Here is a 27,441-nt window from a genome sequence, read left to right on the forward strand (position 1 = left end):
TTTATTCAAAGTAAAGTTTTTTCAAAAACAAAAATAATTTCATTCTATATATTCTCAAAAGTAATGAATTTATTTTGAAACAATGTTCTGCTGCATTCATAAGTACGTACGCATACAAAAATATACAAGATAAAAATATTTTGACGCACAAACCGTGTTATTAAATTTATTTACGTAGGTTTCTAAACTTGTCACAAAATAAACACAACCGGATAAAATATACGATACTTCAAATATCACAGAAACTAAACCCATATTTTAAAATTAGAAACATTCCCGTGAATTTAAAGGGAAAAAGTCATTTTCTCCCAGACTTAATGATGAGAAGTTTCTAGATGAGACTCTAAATATCGTTCACCATTAGCCAAGTCAAAATCTTAAAGGAATGGAAATTGAGATCAAATAGTTCATCACAAGACCGCTTTTGCTCTCTTTCAATAATGAATACGTTAAACTTAAAAGTAAACTGCAAATTTTCTTTTATTATAGTAATACTAATTACAGCAAAAATGAATTACTTTGTTTTTCAAACTTTCATGTGGAATTGTGTAGCATGTAAAAACTTTAAAGAAGCTATATTTTTTCAATACACTATTTTTTTTTTTTCATTAACTGTATTCATTCATTTCATTAACTGAAACTTTTTTCTTTTAATTTTATTTCATCTTATTTTCATATTACGTTTTTATAACTTTTGGAAGTATGTTTTATCACCCTTGTATTTCACTTTATTGAATTGTTTTTGTCTTCTTTACATTTAAAAAAACACTTTACATCTCACTTGCTGAAACAAGAGCTCAACAAATGCTAACTTTTTTATATTTTATAACTTTTTATTATATTACTCTAATTAAACTACTGCACTATAATATTTTATATTATATTGTTCTTTTTTTACTTATTATTAATTATTCTTATGCTTTATTTTTTGCTGCTATTCTATGCAATAATATATGTACAGAAAACATCATACATGGAATAATTTGAACTCTTCAATTAGTGCCAATGATTTATTTTTGAATACGGATAGAAACAAGAATTGTTCAATGAATAATTGCTTTATTTTCTCACCATCATCCAATTATGAAGCTATATGTTGCTATTAGGCATTGATCTAGTAGATTATCATGGTCATATGACGAGAACTACCAACAAGTAATTGCCTCTTTCTCTAAAGTTCTTCCGCATATTGTCAAAATGACGTAGCTTTACTTATTACATTTTCAGAAGAGGGTGTCAAACCCACTAATCTATCTATTAAAACTGAAAATATCTGTTTTTTTCTCCCTGTGTTAACATTTGAAATTCGCGGATATTGAGAAGATTATCTACTTGACTTTTCATTATCACTTTCATCACGAACCTATAGCTAAACAGGAAACAATAATATTCATAGAAATCTTTTTTTGAACTGCCATTATTCTCTAAAAAAGGTAGGGCTTATCTTCTGAACAAAGAAAAGTTGGCAAGAAGTCTTCCAAGTTTAATTACCTATATATAAAATTTAATTTAGATCGGAACGAAGATTTAAAAATCGGGAATACCTCCACATATCATTATTTAACAAAAAAAAAAAAACTTTGTTATTGCGAGCGAAACCGTGGCTCTTTTTATTATTAAATCAACGACATTTTATGCTACCATATTCGTTATTAAAAGCCAGTTATATGAATATAGTAAGCAATCGACTTAATCTTGAACTATTGAACATGTAATAGATTCGTGTAAATCATAATGTCGCACCTTTCTACCACATTTTGAGATTTTGTATGCAAAATGAATTAATATCTTCATTCGAAACATTTCTCTGAAATTTACCGATTAATTTAGCTTCAGATCCATTTACATAGACATATCTGAAAAATCTGAAAATCTCTTTAATATAATATTAAAAGGTTTAAAAAAACTTACATTAAAATAATTAGTGCCCCCTCCCCTCTCCATGAAAATAACTCTAGTATAAATTTAAGAACCGTACTATATTCATGCACTATAAAAAGCTAATCATATCTCTCATGACCACTTCGCGTATCTTGAAAGCTTCCAGCCATTTCGTTCGACCTTAAAATAGATACTTTTTAATTAAAATCTTTCATGTCCAGAAAAGGAGATGCGCTCCGTAAGAAAATCGTAGTACGTGACTTAAAGGCGGTAAAAGAATAACTCAGTCAGCACATTTCCTTTCGTCATGCTCGGATTTCAAGGGGAAAGGAGAGAGATTACGGATTTTTTTCCCCACGCCAAAGGCAGAAAATTTAACGTCACCTGATCTATTCCGATTGTTTTTTACCATCTGCTCAACGAATTCGTTTAAAATGGAATACATAACTAATTTCATTTATTTAAGCTTATCGCGAAACAAAGAAAACAAACATCTGTGGAATCTAAAATGAAAAGATAACCTCAAAATTTCAATTTTTTTTTCTCCCAAAAATATATTAAAATACAATACTTTTTAAACTCGTATAAGAGAAGGTAAAAGAAAAAAAAATTAATAGGTAAACAGCATCATTAACAAACTAAAATATAAATTTATTAATAAAGAATATAGTAGTAAAATTATCTTATTTAAGAAGGCAATGGGAGTGCTTTATAGCTTTAGCTTTTATATCTTCACAGTATTTTTATTTCTCATACATCAAGCATACAAAATGAAAGTAATGTAATCGATTGTAAAAAATTAAGACTTCAAGATTTTGATGAAGCTCTTCGTTTTTGGCCTCCCTGAATTTTGAATCCCATTTTGTGAAGAATCATATGCCTGTGCAGACAATTTAAAAATTCATTGAGTTGAGCGGAAGAAATTCGATATACTATTCTTTATATCAAAATAGTAGATTGCTGCTTAAGTTTGGAGGAAATGGTTGCAGAGGAAGTTTTTGTGAATGCGCAAACGACAACTAAAAAAGTAATTTAAAAAAAAAAACCCTATACAAGGATAAAATCTGATACACAATTTTATCATAAGAATTATTAATTCTTGTCAAATTTTGGGTGATATACGTCAGCATGTTGATTGTCTACTCAGACCGTATATTTGCGTAAATATGAACGCACCATTTCAAAAACGATGATTTAAATATTTGAAATTTGGTATGCGCTCTTATAACCAATTTGTAGATATAATAGTTTCCAATTGAATGAAAAAGAGGGGCCCAAAATTTATATTTGGTTTTCATTATAATATGAAGCACAGACTGCGATTGTTTGTGCTTTAGTCTGTGGTGACGCTTTATAAGCCAGATAACAGCTTCGAGACATGAGTAATTACTTTCGCCTTGTGGTCGGTCACGTTACTCGGCTACGAACCCAAACACTGCGACTTCGGTTTTCGCTTATAACCAATCTCTACAAGTCTATTGTATAGGTAGAAAGGGAAACATTTGTCACCTTCCTTCCGTATCTTTAAAATATAAACAGGATATGTGGACTTTAAAATAATAAAATTGAAAAAATGTCGCCATATCGTCTAAGCATATAACAAAATCTGCAATTTTTACTTTTTCGTATACATAGTATAGTGAAAGTATACAAACATCAAGAAATTCGAACTCGAGATTTTGAGGAATCTCCACGTTTTAGACCTCACTGAGTTCGAAACGCATATTTCTGGAAAATATCCGTCTATCTGTGACAGATAACTCAAAAATGCCGCGAGTTAGACAGGAAATCTGGCGTAACACCTTTACACCAAATGTGCAGGTTTTTAGCAGTCTGAGTAAAATATATTCAGAGAAAGTGCATCTGTCCGGTTGTTCGAATATAACACGATAATTACAAAACGAAGAGAGCTAGATAAATAAGATTTGGTGCACAGATTTAACATCTATAATGTAGACATCTCTCAACATTTAGATAAATCCAACAACGAATTACTGCCTGCCGGTCTTTACTTTCAGAAATATGTTAATAGGATAATTCAAAAATGCAATGACTTAAATATATGAAATTAGGTATGGAATTTTGCGACAACAAGTGTAGTTTTGTGTCAAATCTTTGTTTCAATTGATTGAGAAAAACTTGTCTAAAACGCAAATTCTATTTTCGGATATTATTAACACATTCCAGGAATTAATGGCCAAATATCTCGCCAAGTATCAGACGATAAATTCAGTAAAAATGCTAAATTCACGCCAACAATAATATTTCGTAACTATTGTACGCCAATGCCATGTAAGTTCTCTAGCATATCATGTTTATTAGAGAGTATGCATGAACATTTTGAGATCACTCCCATTCGCTCATTTTTATTATTACTGATTATAATTCCTCTATACAGTGCGTCTATAAATATATTTTATAGGGAATGTTGATGCATTAATTACTTATAAATAAAATATTTTTTTAATACAACTTTATATTAAATGAGAAATGGTGAAATTCCTTAGAGTAAAACGTAACTAAAAGAAATTCTATGATTCATCAGAACTTTCGAAAGAATTTCAGCGATTATTCTTGAAATCGGCGGCAATAAAATCGAAAGCAAACATTTCGTGATTCGGAACTATTCGTAAATGGAAAGAACTCCAGTCAACATATCACTACCATATTCGGAACAAGCGTGTTTTACACAGCGGAAGCAAGCTCACGTCATGAGATGGATAGTTTTCACTTTCTTGTTTACATTTCCAGGTCCACTCATCAACTTCGTTTCTAATCTTGTCGGAAATGGAATACCGATTCATCAGGGAAAAAAATAAATAACTGAAGCAAACCATGCAACACTACATATACATCAAATAACTAACGCCATCTGTACATATCAAACAGTTGTAACGGATATGGCAGACGATAACTTTGTAGTCTCAGATTTAATTGGCTTTAGTAGGCATAAAACTGGCGGGAACAAAGCCATCAAGTATGCAACGATAGAACTCAAATCAGCAGTTTTAACTCTTGCATTCAGACAGGAAAACTTCAGATTCGTCTCTTATTGTAAAATTATAAGGGAAAAGTTCATATTAGAAATATAAGAATATATATCTAACCTATAATTTTGACAGTAAAAAAAAGAAATCCATCTGATTTAGCCAACAAATTTTTAAAGGTTTTAATTTAAAGAGCTGATTAACTAAAATACAGAAAAAAAAAATAATAAAATAAAGGAAGATTTGAGTTTCCGATTCGAAACATCGTAGCATTGGTAATGTTAGTCTTGATGCGTCTAGTTTCATTTTAACAATTCACTCTTAATTATACAGCAGCGAAAAAGTAAACACATACACACACGTTTTCAATACCATTGCACCGCGTATAACTCCAGTAACTTAAAGAATAAAAATTATTGCTGCAAAATTTACAGAAATGAGTATTTAAAAAATTATTAATATTAAAGGAAAAAATATACAAAAATATAATTAGTATCAAGGAAAAAGCTACATAAAAGAAAGGGCTAAAAATATTTTCATTTAATAATCTGAAGTCATTCAAGGTAAAATGTTAAAGTTTCCGATTAATTTTTTATTAAAAGTCTAATTAAGATTGTGAAAGCTTTTAGTGAGCACCTTTTTTTCCAAATTTGGTAGCGAATTATGTACCAAATTCGGTAGTTTTATGTCCAATGGTTTGGTCTATAAAGTTTTTTACATAATTCTTACATACTGCATGTCTCATTTTAAAAACAGTATGCCAGTTCATAAATATTACACTAAAATTAACTACACTAAACAGTTAACTATGCTATTATAACGGTTATACTAAAAATAACTGGAATAATATCAAATCAAAACTGACCTCCCAAATATCAAATACAATTTTACCTCACTTGAGGATTTTCTCAATTTTAGAGTCTCGAAAAATTTTATACAGCCCTTATTCATTGAATAAATTTAATCCAACTCAATTTAATTTCTGAACTTTTAAGTATTTTTATTTCATGAACAGAAATTATTTCTTTAAAACTTTTCATGTTTAATTTGTGCAAATGAAAATAACTTATATAGCATAAAAGACATTTATGAAAGGAAAAAATTATCACACTTGCTATAAAACAATTTTTAAGACAAACGTTTTGCTGAATAAATCTTATAGATATGCAGAACAAGACAGCTGAAGGGGAGGAAAAATTAAAAAAAGAAAAGATGTCTAGAATTTTTGGCGTCTCAAGCTCCCCTCAAAGCAACTTTATGTTGCTATAAATTTCAGGGTTGGTTTTTTTAATTCATGCCACTAAGACTATAAACAACCGTTGAGATAAGAAGCAGGAGACCACTGATAAGAACTAATCATAATGCTAAAACAAATGTTTATCTGTCTAGCCTTTAAATTGGTAGGAAAATGTACTTTCTTCTATATCCATGTTGTGGAAGTGTGCAGATAAGTTTGGCATTCTGTATGGAGAAACTGGATTTAGCTTGATAGTTTTATCAGACTGATTCAATTACTGAGAAACGGGAGGTGTTTTACTTTCCAGGAAATGGAGAACAATGCAGTTCAAGATAAATAATTTTGACAATTTACTTTATTGTCATTTCCTCCAAGTAAACGTTTAGAGTACATTATGTGAATGAGATTTTTTTTTTTTTTTTTCTATTTACAGTTTCACAATATTTTATTTCAATCTCTCACCACGGACATAGAAATAGCGTTTCAATTATTTAACGCAAGGATTTTGTATCTAAAAAGTATGTAAAAATAATGGTAAATATTATAATTGTTCGAACAATTTTAACATTAAAAATTTAAATGAATGTGTGTAAATAATGTCTTTCTTTTTTTAAAAATATTTTTTATATACATTATATTTGTATGTTTATAATAGACTCTTAAAATAACGCCTACTGCTGCGGTCATACGTTCATTATGGCTCTGAGATTAATACTGAAACATGTAGAAGAAAGAATTCAACTATGCGAACCATACCTAAGTTTTAATTTAGTTTAATTAAGTTTAAAGACTAAGTTAAAATTTAAGAAGATTGACAAATGAAATAATTTATGATGAATCAGGCTTAATCATAATATTAAGCCTCATCATAAGTTTTAAAATTTCCATGAATGACCTAAGAAATACTGAAATTTACAGTTCAGCTTACTGCATTCTTTAAGAGAACGTGATTCTAAAAGGTTCCGTGCGCTGATGACTTTTTTTTCCTGTAAAGATGACAATATTTCCACCATGAAAAAAGAAGGAAATCCGGAATTTTAGTTGTTTGTTTCCATAATTTTCAAAGTTGTACGATTTTTTTAAATGGCAATATTTATATGCTGGAAAATTATTTGTCATTACAAAATGCGTGTTTTTTTTTTTTTTTTTGTTTTTTTTTTTTGTAAGTATTTTGCAAAACGACTCTACAAGGCAGAGTATTGAATCTAGGCTTATTGAATTCAGTAGATAGTTATTTCTTATGTAATAAATGTTTCCTAAGATATAGTTCAAAATTTTAGTAAAGTTTTCAATTAAAAATAATCATTTTTTTTATTATTATTTTTAACATTTTCCTAAATAGTTCTGACGGATATAATTGCACAAATACCATTTTACTCCAATTCAAAAGATTAGCTTTTCAATAATAGCAATTTTATTTCTTAACAGTTTTCACTCGCACATAGAGAAAGAATTTTAATTGGCAAAAAAATTCGAATTCGAGATTCTAACGTATCTCCATATTTCAAACCTCTGACTTTGAGAGACACATTTCTTGCATTATGTTTGTCTATGAACACGATAATTCAAAAACGCTTTTTACACGACCAAATTTCTAGATTTCTATCGAATTTTGTGCAAAATCCATTGATAGGAAGTGTATCTGTCTCTTCAAATACAGCGAATTCGATAATTTCAAAACGTAAAGAGCTAAATAAATAAAATTTGGTAAACAAGTTCAGCATCTAAAAAGCAAATTCTTATCGGATTTTGAACCAAATCTGTCAAAGGGTTGACTACTGGTGCATCTGAACTTTCGCATGCATATTAAAGCATACGTTTCAGTATTTCGTTATGTTATCTTGTAATTACAACTAAATTTAGCCTTATTTCAGTAAAAGAAAAATATATATTATGCAAATTAGTTTAAAATAATGGTTTGATGTTAGAAAATATCGAGTTAATATATCTCTGCCCTTCTGTTGGGGCATCATGAGCAAAACCATTTCGAATTAAGGTTAGCAGACAACCTCATCTGCAAAATGTCGGATGACTTAATCAATCCAAGCCAATCTTGTTTTCGCAATGAAACGTTCTCAATGAAGCCTTACGGAACATCTGAATCATCCCCTTTCAGCGGGCCCCGAGGATGTGGGCAGCTGGTAAGGGAGGAAATTGAAGCCGAGGGCGTTGCTCATTCACACGAGTGGGCGGACAGACAGACAAGATACAAAAATTCTCCAGCACCAAAGAGCGCCGCCATTATTTATCGATTTTTTTGCATTGCAACTTTCACTGATCAAAGTGTGTTGCTGATAAACCGATTACATAAAAATGTGGAGGTCAGGGTTCCATTGATAACAATGACAGTTAACTGAAGTTTGGCGGAGAAAGTAAGAAATGGGAAATTCTAGAAAGATTACTCATAACAAAACTATTTTACTGACCTTCATATGGCAATGTTTTGAATGACAATATTGAAGAGAACAATAAAAGACCAGATGTCAGTGATGGCGGGCAAACGTGAGCATGTTTTATCAATCGGAGATAAAATATAATTAAAGCAATACATGCATAAAATATTTCGAGACGTAAGCATGCAGTAAAGATGTCAGTGATGAAATTTAGATAAACTATATTATTTAAAAATCAAATACTTTTAAATATAAATTCTGCGCTTGTCTTATTCAAACTCAAATATCTTGAATTTCCTAGTTTCATAAATTGTGTGTTAAACTAAGTGAAATGAACGTAATAAAAATCGGCCTTTACAGGAGGAATGAAAAAAAAAATGGAAATAAGAGTATAAATATATGTAAAATTTAGTTCCAGATGCAAGAAAATTTTGCACATATTATCGTGTTTATTACACATTTCATTAAAGTACATATTATAAATTAAAATTATGCATATTATCATATATGATATTAAGTATATAAACATAATATATAATTGCCTCGTTGAGGGTTTCTTTTTGCCTCGTTTTTATAATTTAATTTAAAAATTCCCCCTTCCAATTGTCCAATAATCAAGTTCATTAAGATGTTCCGCAATTATATCTTTACAACGTAAAAGAAATTTACACAACTCTGTACCTCCTATATAAAAACAAGAGAGCGTGAAGCCACGGCAGGTGGTTAAGCAAACTTTGTTGGAACTTCGACACAAGATATATCGTAAAACGCAGCAAAAATACATAATTAGTAGACAGAATTTCGTTAAATAAAAGTTATCTTTCGTAAAAACGACAGAATGCCATTTATATATTAGTTCTCCATATTCACGAAAGATAATTTGTTGCAAAAAATCTCGTTATATAGAAAACTTTTCTAAATTGAAATTCGCTATATGAAGATTGTTTTCCTTATTTCAGTTATAGGTTGGGAAGTCAATCAGAATAAAAGGAAAGAAAAAGAACTTCCATAATTAATAAGTATTAACTTTAAACAAAATGAGACTAATCCCGGCAACTCTCTTGACATTACAGATGTGATTTCAAGTTTGGATAAAATAATGCATCGAGTGTTCAATTGAATATTAGAATTCTTCAGAAATTAATATTTAAAAATTAAATCTAATTCATTTCTTTAACCCTTTGACTACACATTTATTGAAATGATTTTTGTATTTGAAGCGAATTTTTTGAAAATGTGAAGGCAGTAACTTTTACGTAAGAATTCGTTGATTTCTTATTATTCAGAATATATACTGCTGCATGATATTGAGATAACTTAAGCTAATCTGAATTAAAAAAAATATGGAAACAAATTTAAACAAATATGGAACGTTCTACGGATAAGTCAAATGTACCCAAAAGGTTAATATGATTAATTCAACTATCAATAAAAATTCAACTATCAACAATCAATCTGAAGCATTTTATTCGAAGTCAGGACACTTTTTCAAGTTGATGGAGAACAAAGACCATCTATATGCTAATTTTTGACAATTAGGATGACGGTTTCATTAAATCCCAATTTAATTATAGTCAAATTGAATTTTGCATTACATTATAGATTTTTTGTTTTCAGAGATCCAAATTGAACTATAGTTCTCAGAAAATTTATTTTTCACTACATTTATGTTTTCAACATTTCATAACTTTGCTTTGCACTCATATCCTTCTAATCCTAGCAAAGTCTGATAATTCCAGAATAAGAAAATTATATAATTCATATTTACTAAACATAGGAAAAATAACTATATTTCATATTCAATCTGATTTTATGGAATTGCAAGATTCGTGATATCGAATGTGTCTTATCTTTTAATGTTATGATACTTCTAGCATTCAATGGTATATGCAAAGTTAGAGATTGATAGATAACGATAGAGAAAAATTGCTATTAGATTTGACTTTTTCTCATATGATGCAAAGTGTTTCGTATTGCATACATTTTAATGACACTGGATCACACGTGTTTTATGATGAAGTGTCCAAAGTGCAGCAATGAAAATATATACTATATCAAACCCACTTTCAAATCAAAGAGTATATTTAACCTAAGAATGCGACCGATAAATAAACTATATACATTTGTATTTTCTCCCCTCCATAATTGGCACCTTCTCCAATGAATATTTTGATAAAGAGCAATAAAAGCAGTTTGAAACCGGATGGAATAGACTGATTCGAGGAAGTTTCTCTAATTGTTTGCAGAGCTGCATGTAGCTTGGAGCAGATGGTACATTAAACGGGCCCGTAGAGATGTTTGTCCTTCTAACACTTCAAACAGAACAGTAGTAGAAAACGTGAAAGAAAAAAGTTAAACGTAGAAATATTCGAATTCCGAACGGCAGGATGAAATAATTAAAAAGAAGAAAACAAGTAAGAAAGCAAACGGAATTTCGCCACATGGAGCTGTCCTCATCAGCATTAACAACCAAAAAAAAAAAAACATTCTGTGAATGATTTAGATGTGAATTCAGTTGCGAAATCTTTTAATGACATACTTTCAACCTGAGACGTATTTAGAGGTAAAGAGCATTTGGAATGGAAAACTACGAACTTCTTAATAAATGAAACTCTACAATATTACCAAGCACTTATGCTTCAAGTCTTGAATGTTTTCTAGGCGATAACACACTGTTGGATTTCTGAGTTTTTCAGAACATGGTGTTATGGAAATAATTGAACTTTGCGCTTCACTATTTCTTTGGTTCCTTGAAAAGTGTAAAAAAAGGAGAAAGTAGATAATAGTGTACAGAGAAATTCTTCTATATATCGGTCTACATAATATATAAAAAAAATCTATGTACATGTAACGATACGTATAGATAGATACACAAATGTGCATCTTTATTACTGAAGAACTTTCAGAATGATTTCATGATATCCAATTTTAATTTAATTGGGCTGTCAGTACAATGGCGGAGTGATGTAGTTGTAAATGGAGTTAACCGGTTAAATGTTTTTAATGAGTATATTCATCATGGAAAAAGTACAACATTTTGCATTATGACGCGTTTATTCATCAGGAGAAATAACTAATGGCAATTTGCAGTTTGGATTACAATCTTAGTAAAAACTCAATCATATTCGTAAATTTCAAGATGTTTGATTTCGACTTGGCTTCAAAATATTTTAAAGGGACGAATAAAAGATTATCATGCGTTGTACCAAGCTTTGCTCAATACCATTTTCTAACAGCAAATTAAAATAAATTAATTTTTTATTATTTTCTTTTTGTTTATATACAGGAAATATATGTTATTTTAAGTAAATAAATAAATATGATTATTGAAATAAAAAAATAACATATTTCATTACCTCATAATTTTATGCTACACATGTGTTTGACGTCATCATTAAATTTTTTCGACACAATTTAGATACGCATTTTCTGAAGAGGTGTCGAAACAGTTAATAGTTAAAGACAAAAACAGTATGCTATTTCCACTCTTTCACAACAAACATAACGAGCTAAGAGACAAAAAGCCTAATATTTCTTTTTTTTTTTTTTTTTTTTACGTCACTGTTTTAATATCTGAAGTTTTTAGAGCGTCTTTGTAGGAAAATCATATTCAGACTCTTTCTATCCGTATTCCTCTCTTTGGAAATACCAAAACATTGTAGCCAAAAATGTAAGTTAGTAATAAATTTAAATCACAATATCTGAAAAACCTCAAGAACGATAAAATTGTTAATATCTTGAAAAAACTACCAAAAATTATTTAGTAAACCTACTACACGAGATGTTTTAACGGTGAGTATGGTTTATTAAAACAGATTTTCTATGTGGTTTTGATGACACATTTAATAGCTGCAAACCGCAATTAAAGGCTTTACAGGAAGTACATAGTTTGGATTATGTTACAAAAATGTATAGGGAGATATAAAAAAATTCCTAACCAGGACCTATCGTGATCTAAATTATTTTTGTCCAGAATTAACTATAAGAAGAAGGAAATTCAGTTTCATTAGGACAGTCATCAGACAAATTATAAATAATAATCTGACAGATAAGAGTTTTTTTTTTGTTGTTTTTAACATTTTTAAATATTGAGGATTTATAATAGGCCCGGTTACTGTAAAAACATTCAAAATTCTGTACTTTTTCCACATGCTCTCGAATGACTCATTAATTTAAAAAATGTTTAAGGGAATATACAAGTCATGGCTCACAATTTTATTTTTTAAATAGATTTGCTCTATAAAACTGAAAATAGCGATGCAATCGTCCACTATTAGCGGCGTAGTGATGGATATAAAGGGAAATACAAGATCGATAATGAAAATGATCATTAAGGTATTAGTCAAAACAAGTCCAAGAGTTTGAGACTCTAGGATTTTTTTTTTTTTTTTTTGTAGTATTTGCAGAATAACTTAAATTTGTGCTTTCATTCGCTTTATAAGGACTTCAAATTAAATCTAGCTCAAAAATATCAAACCAAACCAAAATCTAATATTGTTTAAATTTCGGAAAAAAATATTCTTAGTCTTTTTCTCATATTTTTGAAATCCCTTGGCAGATCAGCATAGTCTAATTTATCTATCTGTCACCTGGCTATTTCACTGGGAAATCAACATACCCTAATAAATATATAGTATTTAGATTGCATTTAAAAAGTGTTTTTTTTTTTAACTATTTTGCTTAAAATTTCTTTCAGATTTAAATTATTTACATTTGAGATACTGAAATAAATTCTTGAAGGTGATCGAAAATTAAATGCTTTGTTATTTCATTAAATCATAATATTTGTTACTTAAAAACTGCTTATATAGAAATTAGTTAAAATTTATAAAAATATCTGAAATCAAAATAGTAAAAATGTCCCCCCTTCGAAATCTGCAATGTCTAAAGACCCCTATAGGGCTTAATTGGGCTCTGGGGAGAACAGTATAGTTTACCAGCGGCCTATCTATGAAAGGCTATGGTGGCAAAGTATTTATCACTTCTTACAGCAAAGTATATAGAGCAAAAAATGGGGGGGGGGGAAAACCAACTTTCAAATACTTTGTTGGGGACAAAAAAATCATATGTCCCAAGAGATTTTTGCTATGTCAATGCTGTGAGACAAATGTTTCCAAAGGTTTGGTTGTTAGATAATTTTCCAATTAGTTATAAATTCTAATATACAGCTTTTTAACGAATAGAAACTGAAATACCAAAGAATAAGATTAACTTAGATCTCCTTTACATCAATTTGCTCTCTTGTCTGTCACGAATAAAATATTTCACCGAATTCATTAGACAATTCTTGTGACAGGTTGAGAAACAAAACGCGATTCGCCTCGCAACCCCAGTTTGGGCACGATAAATTCTGCAAAGTTTGGACATAAATGGGCGGAGAGTCACGGCACAGCACACCAAGACCAGATTTACAGCCTTTTTGCACTTGACAGCCGACCCAGTGACCCAACCGAAGACAGCAGCAACACCCTCCCTCAACTCAAACTTTTTTTTTTTTTGCGAATGTCTCCTTGACCCTCCCACGTCACGACGAAGTCGGGGCTAGAAGTTCCTCATCTAAGATTATCGGAAAAATTCTTGGAAAACCACTCCACTGCTGTGGGATTACGTCACAGACAGATATGGAATGTCATCTTCTTCAAAGCTTTCTTGTTAGATCATCTGTTATTTATTCTTTTTTTGCTTGTCATTCGACGGGTGAGAAAGAAGTGAGCTTTAAATCTTGAACAGCTAAGGGTAGTGAAATGCTCTGTGTGATAGCAAAAGTCTTTTTTTCTAAGTCTTCACACAACCAAGTAGGGATCTAAATTGGTGGTAAGCCATGGGAATAGATAGGCATATCAGATAGTAAAAACATAGCGTGCTTGAAGACATGATATGAATGTCAAGTTCAGTTTTATATCAGAGGGTGATGAATATGCTCTGTTCGTCTTTCTGACATGATGCATTTCACTATGACAGCGGTTCCAAACTTTTATTGCCTCCCGGATCACTTGAGCTGCCTTTTACATTATTGAGCAACTTCTACTATCGTATTCCCACGATCACCCCTCAGTCAAAAGAAGTTTTATTTGAAAAAATGGTAAGGGCTGGTAATGTTATATATTCGAATGATTATGATTCGAATTAACACATTGCTATTTGTAGACTGCTTTTTGTATTAAATTTCATACGCTGTTAGCTGTGTAATTCGCATTTACTATCAAATTTATATCTATTATCATATTAGATTACCCCTTTTCTACAACTGTTAAGGATAAGGGGGAGGGGGAAGAGTCATCTGATTACAATCACAGGCGTAAATCATGACTGCGAATGTTTACTTTCACGCAGAACAAATCCAGAGATTAAGTATTATGATTGATCAAAATATATTCAATATCCAAATTTTGCGAATCTTCACATTTGAATCTTTTCTACATGCAAACAATAGATCCGAAAAATGTACTTTTGGGATAAAGTGCGTATCTGCCGCATTGTCTGAGAACATAATTCAAAAACGCTTACAGCTAGATGGATAAAATTTGGGAGTTAGCCTTTACACCAAATTTTGAACGAAATCCAATAACAGGAAGTTTGTCTATTTGTTTGAATGCATATGAACACGAAAATGCTTGATGAATAGGCTCTGCGGAGACTAATCCCATATTAACGAGATTTCAATTAAGCTGTATTCACCCCCCCCACCACCACCACCACTCCTTCTAAGGAATTCATTGTATTTCTATTTTCATAAATTATTCAAAATTCCTTTTTAATCCAAAAATGGAATGATATAAAATGCTCAATAATATAGGATTAAAAACATTCGAAGCTTTCCTTCGGGTCTTTTAAATAAACCATATTTAACTTAATTGGTGATATATAATGCTACAATGGACTACTGCAGGGAAAAAGGGGGGAACACGCATCTGATTAGGATCGCAGATTTTTCTCGGAAAAAGATTGCCAGTTAAAAAAAAAAAAAGTCAACTTATCAAACAAAAATTCTGAAACTTTACTATACAAGACCGCATTTTAATACGTGAAATAAATATACGATGCCAGTTGTCTACGAAAACTTGTTTTTTCCAAGTATATAATATAAATAAGATAGAAATATGGAACATCAATAAAGTAACAAATGAAAATTAATTATATATATCATCTATACAGAAAATGTTAATGTAATGTTTCAATTGAAAATGACTCCCACAGAAGTGTGCCGCCTATTAGGATGATCTACCTAGCAGTAAAATCTCGGCTTAGGGATCAGATAATTTTCCAAGTTCGAGATCAATTCCTCCAAGAGCCGCTATGTAAGGGGGGGGGGTGCACGTTAATCTGTCAAGCAAATGCTTTTCTCCCTGCATAATGGGGAAGTATGGGAGATTTCCAGTTCAGATTTCGTTTGCATCATTTGAGAAAGATTCAAAATAATTTTAATGTCAGTTTAAATTATTTTGAATTGCTTTAAACAATTTTACCTTTAGTTAATATGATGAAACTAGGGCCACTAATAAGTATACAAATGTCAGTGCAATATAAGAGAGTAATATTCAAATTTTATGACATTGAATTGCGGTTAAACATTAAAATAGACAGGAAATATTAAAATCTAGCCAATCTGTCTTAAATTCTGAATATAAAGTATTTGCTTGGCAATCTGAAAAGGCACCTTCTTGAGTATTTTATTCAAATATGATGACTTCTCCCCCCTCCCAAGTCGGATCAGAGAATTAAAAAGACATTATGTTCTGATTTATTCGAAGCACCGGGATACCTTAAATTTAAAAAAAGCTATCGCCAAAAATAGTGTTAAAATTATTATGTGCTATTAATAATCAATTTGGATCAGCAAGTTTGACGTGCGTAAGGCCGAACCGCAAATGACATCAAAGTTCCATGTAAAATCTTTTACCCAGCAAAACCATAACGTCAAACGCCAAAGTTATTCTACTTCCTTATAAGGAAAATGAGGTTTCGTGTGTGGACATTCCCTTGACCAATGCAGGAAAAGATACGAGGTCTTACGAGGGAAAGGAAATCTGTTGTGCAATTAACAACAGTGATTTATCCAAGAGGAAAAGGAGTAAATAAACAAGATATGTTACTTACAATGAATGTGCAGCGCCAACAAAAATTATGATGACAGAAAATAAACATTTTATTCTTTGCAATATCTTCGTACGCAACTGCAATTTCGAATATTTTTTTTTCATAATTAATGTTCCATTTTGATTCAATCCATAATTCAATTAATGTTCCATTTTGATTTGGAACTGATTTCAAAGTTGGGTCAATGTTAGAAGACGTGGTAGATACCTGGGACGAAGCCCTTCCTCCCGAATTCCACAGATGTGTACATTTAACCCTGATGAATATATTAGTATATTAAGCTTACACACACGGTTTGCCATGAGCAGGGTGTGGTCCCTCCAATCAAGGGACTTGGGTTGGAGACCTTGTCTCAAAACAAGACTGGCATTAAGTTAACGCAGCTCTGTCTATAATTAAAAAGTCAGTAAGACATTAGTAGCAAATTATCTGAAACAGAAAAATCTCATAGGCATACTTAAATATAGGAAGTATCATTTAAAATGTTTATACATTGAAATTAAAATTTAATGGCATTTAACTAGGAATAAACATGCCACTAATTAGACAATACAGACAATACTGTGCTGAGCAGAGTATTGTGGAAAAAATTGAAAAGTTACGAAAGTTAATTGAAATTGAAAAAAAGTTAAAATTACAGTTACGAAAATTTAAAATTACAGTTAATAGTTACGAAAAGTTAAAATTGAAAAGTTAAATTATAAAAATGAAATAAATTTATTTTAATTTGTTCCATGACCAACTTTACTCCCTATCCAGACCAGTATTAAGAGAAGATTTTGAGGAAAAATATTCAAGTTCGTGAAAAACAAATTTTAAAAGGAAATGCTGATTTTACATTAGATAAAAGTTAAAGTACATTACGTAACAAAGGTTGCGAAATCCTGCAAAATAAACTTGCACATAACCTCATGATTTTTTATAATCAAGCTTCATGAACTTTTCACAGAATAAGTTCAATAAAATCAAAATATTAAAAGAAAAAGAAACAGTTAACTGCAATATAAAAGCAAACTATGTCAGTGCAAACTCGAAAATCTGGTACTTCCAGTGTAAAACTTACAACAGAATTTAACTTATAATGGAAGCGGTTTAAGGTGAAGAGTTTAATGCAGTTAAAAGCAATGTGTAAAAAAGTTGAGACATTTTAACCGTGCCAGTTGATATTCAAATAAGAATGCATTCAGTTAGTTCAAATATTTTTTCTTTTCAATTAACTTCAAGTACACAAAACAGTAACAAATTCTATAGCTAAATATTTGCATGAAATTTTAAGGGTTAAAAAGCATTATCATGTCATAGCGACGTGTGCAACTACACATGACATGCAGTTACATTTGTCACATGAATTCATTGCCATTTTTAAGTCTTTCATTCTCTTTAAATTTACATATTTCGGAGTATACTTGTAAGTTTTATATGAATTTAAATTTAAGTTTAAAAGCAAGTTATTTTCCAATTTGATAATTAACTAATTTTAAGTAAATAAAATTATCTTTAAGGCATGATTAAAATATTCGAACTAAACATTAAAAAATCATATAGAACATAATTATCAAATTTCCGTAGCCAGCAAAAATTTTTAAAATAAGAATGAAAAAATTGGCTCATATGATAGATTCCTGGTAAAAGTAACCAGAAGTCAAAGATTCAGCAGAATTCCGATTTTCGATTTCATTCTCAAATTTAAAAAATGTCCACATTTTTTACTCAAGTTTTACAGGGATATTAAAAGAATTATAAATTAACTTTTAAAATACCTTTGCTTAATCACCCCTTATAAAAGCAGAATAAAGTAGCCTTATTTTAATACAAAGCAGTTGAAATTCATACGAATATTTTTAATTTAAGTTATGAAATTTAGTATTTGCATAAATTTAAAAAGTAAAGTGACCAGACCTGTGCTTGTAATCGATATGGTTTAAGGGTTTTGAAGTCGGAGGTGGTAAAAAGGGAAGAGGGAACCATCTCCCGCACCTCATAACTAAAGTATGGGATAAACCCAATAAAATTGAGTCTCATGATCTTCATGCGCTGATTTTTTTTTCCTTATATTTCCTAAACTACTTAAAAAAAAACAAGATAAAATCTCAAATTCTAAGTAATTATTTTCAAAATTGTGTCACTTTCAACTGTAAAAGTAGCCCTCAAAAAAGCATACTGATATTCTGCAGTGCAACAAAAAAGATGTGATACTAACATGAACAATAATATTAAAATCACGACACTTCAAATATAGAGTGAAAACAATCCAACATAAAATTCCAAGTAACGATTACGAAATTTGTATAAATTTCTGTCGTGAAAGTAGCCCTCAAATGCATACCGATGAAGTTACGTGGAAGACGCATCACGTGATCCTTGTCACGGATGAGCATCCGTTAACCGAAGCGCGCCAAATAAAAGAAAAAATATCAAGGTTTTCATTCATCCGGTTGCGGGGAATTGGCGCGAAATAAAGCAAGCAAGCGTGGGTGCATCTTTTGAAAGACAATGAAAAAGAAATTCAAAGAAAGTATGCTATGCACCTCTTTATCCGACATGCAACAGGTACTTAGTTACAATCGCTGATTTTTGAATTCAATGGAATATTGCTAGACGTGTGTTAATATTTATGCAGTTATCTTACAAAATGTCTTAAAAGGAATAGGGTAAAAGTTTTATGCTTAAAAACCTTTTTTTTTATATCAAACCTTGATATAATATGAATCTCCCTCATTTCTTAATCTTTGTCGCTGATTTACTAACAGCTATAGAAAAACTTTTTCAAGCTGCGATTCCGTGATTTTTTTTTTTTCTTAAATCATTTTATCTATAAAAGGAATAATTATTTAAGATAATTAAATTATTGATTGACTCATTAGATCATTGATTAGTGAAAACAATGAAAGCTAGATCACAGGGAAGCGTTTAACTAAATGTCAAAATAAATTTAATAAAAACATAAAAGTACTAAACAATTAAAATAGAAAAATTTGACCTAACTTCTAAGTTTTTAATTTATTATTCATTCTTATAAATATTATGGGACCTGAAAATAATTTTGTTCTCAAATTCAATATAAAGTACACAGAATTCAAGCTTAATTGCATTAATCCATAAATTCTATAAGCATTACAAAGTTTTTTATTTAATAGGCAGAACTGTATAAAATTTCAAATCCCTAAAAAGCAAGAAGTATATGAAAAATCAATTGTAAAATTCCATCTTTAAATATATGAAGCAAGTCACATTAAAAAAAAAGTATCCATGTCATTCAAAATATAGACATCTTTTCAGTTTGGGACAATTCTAAAAAATAGATTAAAATAAAACATGAAATAAAATTCATAAATGTAATAAAACTTCAAGCATTAAATATTATTTTTCTTAATTCTGAAAAAAAAATGCCGATAATAGTAATAAATTCAGATAGAAAGACTAGAAAATATAGCAAAAAATCAATCGTCCAGATTCGAATCCAAATCCTTCGAAGGCGCAGTTCACTAATGCGTCAGTGTTGAAAATTATCACAAGATATAAAAAAAAACAGTACGTAGCAATAAAAGCATCAATAGCTAAAAAATGTACATAATTTAAAAGTTATGTAGGGTGGCTATTAATAAACTTCATTTTATAAATTTAAAGAAAATTGAGAAAACGCTATTCTCACATTTTGAAAAATCATTATAATGGATATAAAGCATTTAGTAACCGCAAAAATGTCTCCCTAATCTAGATCAACCGCAAACAAAACATCGATTGATTAAAATTCTTCGGTTAACCATATGTGCATTTAGAAAAAGAAAATATAAAAGTACAAATATTATAATCACGTTAATAAAAATATTATATTAATAGATTAAAATTTTAACTTCAATTAATATATTTAACTACATAAAATTACATTACTGGAAATAAAATTAAATGAAATCATATTGTGCTTCCAACTCAAACTCATGGAATGCAGCAATCATTTAATTAGAAATTTCCACTGAATTTGTTACAGACCATTTTGCATTTAGTTGCAGTATTTCAATTTTGCAATCCGTCTACGATCCACCCATTTTTTTTTCTCCGATGTTTGTAAATCTGGATTTCCATTTGAGAGATCCGAATTTCGCATTGTAATTTTATTTAATTGCAGTTCTACAGTATTTGCTTTTCTGAAATGCCATTCCTCGTAATATCTTAACAGAATTAGAAAAAAATTCAAAGCCCTTTCAATAATTTCAAATCAATATTTTCATTATTGGGAATCGAGACACAATAAGGATGAAATGTTTTCATAGAAAGAAATTTAGTAATTTACATAAATGCAATAAAACAAATAATAATATAAACCAAAGAGAATCATATAAACATACACATTTGAATTTTTTAACAAATATAACTTTCCATATTAAAAAAAATCACAATTTTATGAAAAAGTTATATTAAACCACTTTCATTTCTTCTGATAATTTCCTTTTTATTAAAAGAACATATAAACTTTGTTCGAATATTATTTTTTCATCATATTTTTATTATAATCTATAATTGAAAAATACGATTTAATTTTTGTTTGATTATGTTTTATTCATATAAATTAGAAACAAATCAGTCAGCTAAAAAATTGGAAACTACTTTCAATATCCTGATCCTCTAATTAGGGCATTTCTCTAAGAATAATTTAAACTTACGAATAACATCTAAATTTATTATGCATCAGTTAAATTAATTTAAATTACAATTTTTTAGTTTACTATGTTATTATTCAAATACCCTCAGCTCCAGAATTCAAAAATTATTTCTCAAAAAGAGGATCAGCATCTTCAAACAGCATCCTCTCGTCCCTCATAAGAATGGAGGCCCACCCCACCCGTATTTCTCGAATATATTTTTATTTCTCACACATTTTATCAATTATCAAACTATTTCAAGTATAATGTTACTAGTTAAGTCATGAAGAACTAATACAAAATAATCCATTTAATATATGAAGATAAATTTTTGAATAAAGATTCAGATATTAACAGATAATTTAAAAATCCAGAAAATAGGGAATTAAAATGATCGTTCTTGTCCATATTTACCTTGCTATGAGCTTCAGCTGCTAATCCAGACTTGGTAGCTCTGTTTTCGGCCATTTTGATTAAATGTCACTCCAATAGAAAAATATACCTTATATGGAAGGAATATTCCGGGGCTTATCCGCAAAACAGCTCACTCCAGCAAATTCAGAGAGCAACTGAGCACGGAGAGAGATCGACCGGCATCTCATCACCGACAGAGGTCGCTGCAGACAGAAAGGGAGGGGAGGCAGCATGACAGGTGGGATGGAACGTTTGTTGTATGTAGTATTTGCACTTTGAATCTGTCCATAACAGGCGAGGCCCGATTCGAATTGCTTGATTGTGACCTAATGCTGATTCACTTACTTGACCAGGGTTATTACATCGCGGGTTTCGTTAATGCATTGGCTGAAGGCCTTTAGAGTTGATTGCAATAAAAATGATGCAAGTTCCCGTTTGGTAGAGAGCGTGTTATCAAGTGCGAAAAAGATACGCGACCTTTAATTTGTGTAAAAGCCATATTTGTATGTATTAAACGCAATAACATTTTTCACGCTATATTTAAAATGAAATGGCTCCAAAGTTAACGTTGTTATATAAATAAACGAAGTTAATTAGTTTGATAATGAATAATATTTTATAACATTTTAAAATTCTTTAATGAGAGTTGTATATCAAGATTTTTTTTAAAAAACTTTTTCTATATATAGATATAGATTATTTTTTGTATTCGTTTGCACAGACTAAGACAACATAATCTTTTCAAGTTTGCCTTAATTTAAATGGAAAAAAAAACTGCTCTTTTTTAAATTGCAATTCGATGAAGCTTATATTAAGCTGAGGTCATTCAACTGGGCTTATCCCCAAAAAATAATCGTTCCTCTCACTTACTTCCCTTAAGCGTAAATTATGGCAGATTTAGGCTAGGTAGTGCACATTATAAGACTCATCTTTTAATGAAATGAAAAAATTTCGTTTCACATTTCACCTCATTTTTAGAATATTACTGATTTATTTTAGGTTAATTATTTTTTTATTTTATTACTTTCTCAGAAATATCTTTGTTTTTATTTATTTAATACGACACCAAACTGCCTGGTATCGACGTTTATATACATTTTACACAATATTATTGGAATAGTAATTCGGTGTATATCAGTATTCTAATAAGAAAGTGAACGCAATGAAATCTATTAGTACCTAACCAATTATAATTGATAAATTGTTAATATAAACCTAATATTTTATAATTAGTTGAATTTGCATTTTTTACAAACTTATTTGGCAAGTAGGAAAATAAAGTTTTTAAATAAACTGTTTGTGTTCCCCCACCTTCAGCCTAATGACCCTAGAAAACTATTTCATCGAAAATCCGTTTAAGTGTGTGGATTACAAAATATTAGAGATTATGAGTTAAGTATTATTATTTAGGTAAAAAGAAATGCCGCATAAATTCCTTTTTTTTGTACTAAAAATTAACGATTTTATTTATTTCTTGCCTTTCTTATTTAATAGAGGTTCCACTCCATATTTGTACCTCAGATCTCTAAATCCATAAGTCAGTCCTCAATGAGGTTCAAATGTTTATGACTTTAACGGCTATATCACGAAGGAAAATAGTGTATGGGGGGGGGTAATTGATAAATTCTTCTGAAATATCATACAGCAGACTTAAATTTTTCTAACTTGGAATAATTTTACAATGATGGTATCATTCTGTAAAACGAAAATTACATTGCTTAAAATTAAATCAAGATTTCTTTCTAATTCTTTCTGATATAAAATTTATTTGTATAGTAACATTGAAGAATCTATAAAAAGCATGTATAATTAATGTGTTCGTGATTTAAAACTCATACCCACAAAAGCTACCGATAGTTTAAAAAACAATGGATTGTCACTATTCATGACAAATTCAAGGACCGCATTTAGCTTACAAAGGAACTTATACTTCTTGTTGACAAAATTATCTTATGATTTAAGTATATATGTCTCATTATACATTGAATGTCCAAACTAATCGTGGTTCAATAGCTAATTTCAAGCCATTAAAGATGTATATTTTTCCAATTTAAAAAAAAAAAGGGTCTTAAATGGCACAAAGAATAAAATTTTTGTTGCTTTAATTAATAAATTTACATCTGAAAAAGATAAGGTTTCTAAATTTTTACATATTTTTCCGGTCCTATAAACAATATTTAGTGTCAACTTCTTGATACAGTAAAATTTTAAACAAAACAAGCGGAAGTGATTCTTCTCGAAACTTTCTTTTATGAAACATTCTAATAAATGTTCTAATGTGTAATTAACCGCTTGTCATTAGCGAATAATAGTTACGGAACAGCATATTTTTTTTACCATAAATTGTTGAGACGCGATTGATACACAAGCACCAGAACAATTTTATACATTTTTATTTTAACTTGTTTCATATATGTAAAGAGGGAATTTTTTCAATCTAATTTTCACTTACTTGCTGTTGCGCTCAAGAACTGGAATCTTGTTCACTCAGTGATGATAAAACGCTATTTGAATATTTTAAAAGCTACATTATAAGTTAATCATTAATTTAAGAAAATTTTGAATCCATATCTATGTCATGACTTGGTAATGAGTTTGAGAAACAATAAATCTCAAGGTAAACTAGTGGGACAAGTCTCAAAATGAAATTCTCGCATATTCTCAAATAAACGTGCAATTATAACTATATACCATTAGCGATTAATATTTACAAAAGAGCTTATTAGTGTGTGATCTATGGCGCTTCCCGTATGCGGTTAATATGCAAGTACAAGAAAACAGAATGTTTATTTTTGGTTCTTTTTTTTCTAACCTATAGGAAACAAAATTTGACACAGAAGTGAAATTGTTTTTACAAAATCACATATAAAATTTCATATATATGTAAGTAACTACGTTTTCGATTTGTATGCTTGTGAAAGAAAGACCAATAAATGGTTAACTCCTTGGCAGATTTGGTTCTAAATTTGATAAATGTACTTTTTAGATATTAAATCTGTGTGTCAAACTTTATTCATATAGACTTCTTCGTTTTATACTTTTTTTTAAACTTATATTCTGACAGCCGATCAGACAGAACTTCTATAAATAGATATTAAGAAAAAAAAAAGGTATTTAGAAGAAAAAAATGATTTTATATTTGTATTATTGCACGATTTAAATTTATTTATTTTAATGCTGTTTATATTTATACAATATTTTTGCGTTTTATTTTCCAAATTAAAATCGGGTAAAAGTGAATTTTAGTGTGCACCCAGCTGCGCCAACAATGCCAAGTCGCCAATAAAGATGACGGATAAAATAAACAAATTCTTCCGCGGAACAGTTACGGTTACCATTTCCCGACATCTAATTAGGCCTTTTTACAGATAAGTATTGTGTTTTTTTTTTGTTGTTGTTGTTGTTGTTTTTTTTGTTTTTTTTCATACTGCCCGGTACCTTCTACAGATGCCTTCGGCATCTGTAGAAGGCACTGGGCAGAATTTTTTAACTTAAAAAAAACATCCTATGGCTTCGCTAGCAGCGGGAGCGGGAACCTAGTAGCTTCGCTAGCACATTGAACATAAAGACTGTGTGGATAACAGAAACAGTTCATAACCAAAAGAAAAGAAAAAACGGAGAAATAAGCAATCGAAACATTCTCCATACAAAATTTCAAACAAGCATACTTTTCCCAACTTCATCAACTCGTAAAAAAATATATTCCACTCACCCTTCATCCATTCTGCCGGTTCGATATGAAACCATTCTCAATACAAAATTTTAAACAAGCATCCTTTCCTAACTTCATCAACTCATAAAATATATATATATGCATATTTAACTCGCCCTTCATCCATTCTACTGGTTCGAAATACTCCCGACATAACAAATTATGAAGGCAACCAACCGTTATAACACCAAAGAATTACAAGAACTGCGAAGAATTCCATTGCAGCTGTCTTTTAAAGTGAGAATGCAGACGATTTTTTTAAAGCGCATATTGACAATTAAAAATTGCAAAAGAATAAATATTTTCTTTTCGTATTCACATTAAAAAAAAGAAAGAAGAAAATAACTTTTAATTATAAGCTTAACTTTCTTTATTTAATAAATTTTAATTATAATAAGGAACAACATTAAAATATTTAATCGATATTTTTTTAATATCTTTAATTTAACATTTTTCACAATGTAATTGTAGTTTATGTACAACTCAGCCATTGCAAAAAGTAGTAAGCAAAACAGCAGTACGGTTGCTATAAGAGGGATCCGATGGGTTGCAATATTGGTGACAAACAGCTGGTGCACATTAATCTTCACTTAGGCCTAAAATCGTTATTTCTATAAAAATTGTGTCTGCTTTTTTTAAACTTCTGAGCATATAAAATTTGATATTGTTTACTTGGCGCTGTGCTAACTTGTTTCACACGTTTGTTGTAAACTAACACAGAATCCTCTTTTCATCGAATTGCTCATCATCATGCAATCAAGAACGTCTTTTGACTCTCCTATCGTTCTGATTGACAGCTTCACTTATCTTCTTTATCTTATCAATAGCTTTTGATGTTAGCGAAACAAGGAATTGAGCGATTGCAAATTCTTACTGGAATTCTTTCTGCTTCTTTTAATTTCCCTAACTTACGTCATCGGCGGCTGGTAATATTTTTCTTAAGAATTTTAGTAAGAATTGCATGTTAAAAATAAATTATTACTTTCTCCTATACGTAATATAGAGAAAGTAAAAATCGTCGAAAAATTCGAATTCGAGATTTTGATGAATGATCACGTTTTAGAATTCCCTGAATTCAGAAAACATATTTTTTGGGAAAATGCCCGTCTGTCTGCTTGTTATAAACTCAAAAACGCCTTGAGCTAGACAGTAGAAATTCGGCATGCGGTCTTTGCACCAAATTTGCAGATTTCTATCGAATATTATGTAAAAATCCGTTCTGAGGAAGTCCGTCTATCTATAAATTAGCACAATAATTACAAAACGGAGAGAGCTAGATCGATAAAATTCGGTCAACAGATTTAACATTTATAGTCTAGACACCTGTCAAATTTTGAGCCTGAACTTTCAAAAATATGTAAAAGCGAACAATTCAAAAACGGAAGGATTTAAATGTATCAAATTTGGTATTTTTTAAGTGCAGTTTCGTATCAGATTTTTATTTTAGTCGGTTGAGAAAAACGTGTTTAAAACATAAATTTGATTTTTGGATACTATTAAGGCATGCCAGAGATTCATCGCCAGATCTCGCCAAGGATGACACGATAGAATCACAAAAATTCTAAATTCACGCCAAAAATTAATATTTCGTAACTAAAGGTACGCCAAAATCATGTAAGGCATTCTCTGGAATGACAAATTTATTAGAGAGTATTCGAGAAAGTTTCGGAGAGACCACTCCCGCTGGTTTCTTGATACTTCACGAAATTATTTGACCTTAAAAATGGAAAACTTAAACAACATACTCTGAGAAAAAAAACAATAAAATATTTTCAGAAGGATTTTGTAGATTTCATCATATTGAATGGGAGGAGGCGAAAATAAAAATAAAAGCAATCCAGTTATGCATAATAGAATGACAGGAAACATTAAGCCAAGTAAATGAGAGGTCTCTGTTCGTCAATATTGAAAATGAATTTCAGCGCCGGCGTCCTATTCATAGGGGTAGCGCGTCTTCCCCGTGATCTGGGCATTCTGGGTTCGAGTCTCGGTTTGGGCATGGTTGTTCTTCCGTTGTTCTATCTGCGAGATGTGTGAATGTGCCCTCCTGTAAAAAAGGCTTGTGCAAGCGAATGAGTGA

At 30.2% G+C, this 27,441-nt stretch overlaps 1 protein-coding gene across 1 annotated transcript in view; it reads right to left on the minus strand.

The window, feature by feature from the left end:
• Positions 1-21,827, minus strand: part of LOC129975603 (myophilin-like) — a 29,480-nt gene extending 7,653 nt beyond the window's left edge. The window contains exon 1 of the mRNA XM_056088672.1: positions 21,650-21,827. Coding sequence (XP_055944647.1) covers positions 21,650-21,703 — 54 coding nt within the window. The 5' untranslated portion in view covers positions 21,704-21,827. The remainder of the gene's footprint in view (positions 1-21,649) is intronic.
• Positions 21,828-27,441: the final 5,614 nt, after the last annotated feature.

This window comes from Argiope bruennichi, chromosome 7, assembly GCF_947563725.1.
Source record: "Argiope bruennichi chromosome 7, qqArgBrue1.1, whole genome shotgun sequence".
Taxonomy (NCBI): domain Eukaryota; kingdom Metazoa; phylum Arthropoda; class Arachnida; order Araneae; family Araneidae; genus Argiope; species Argiope bruennichi.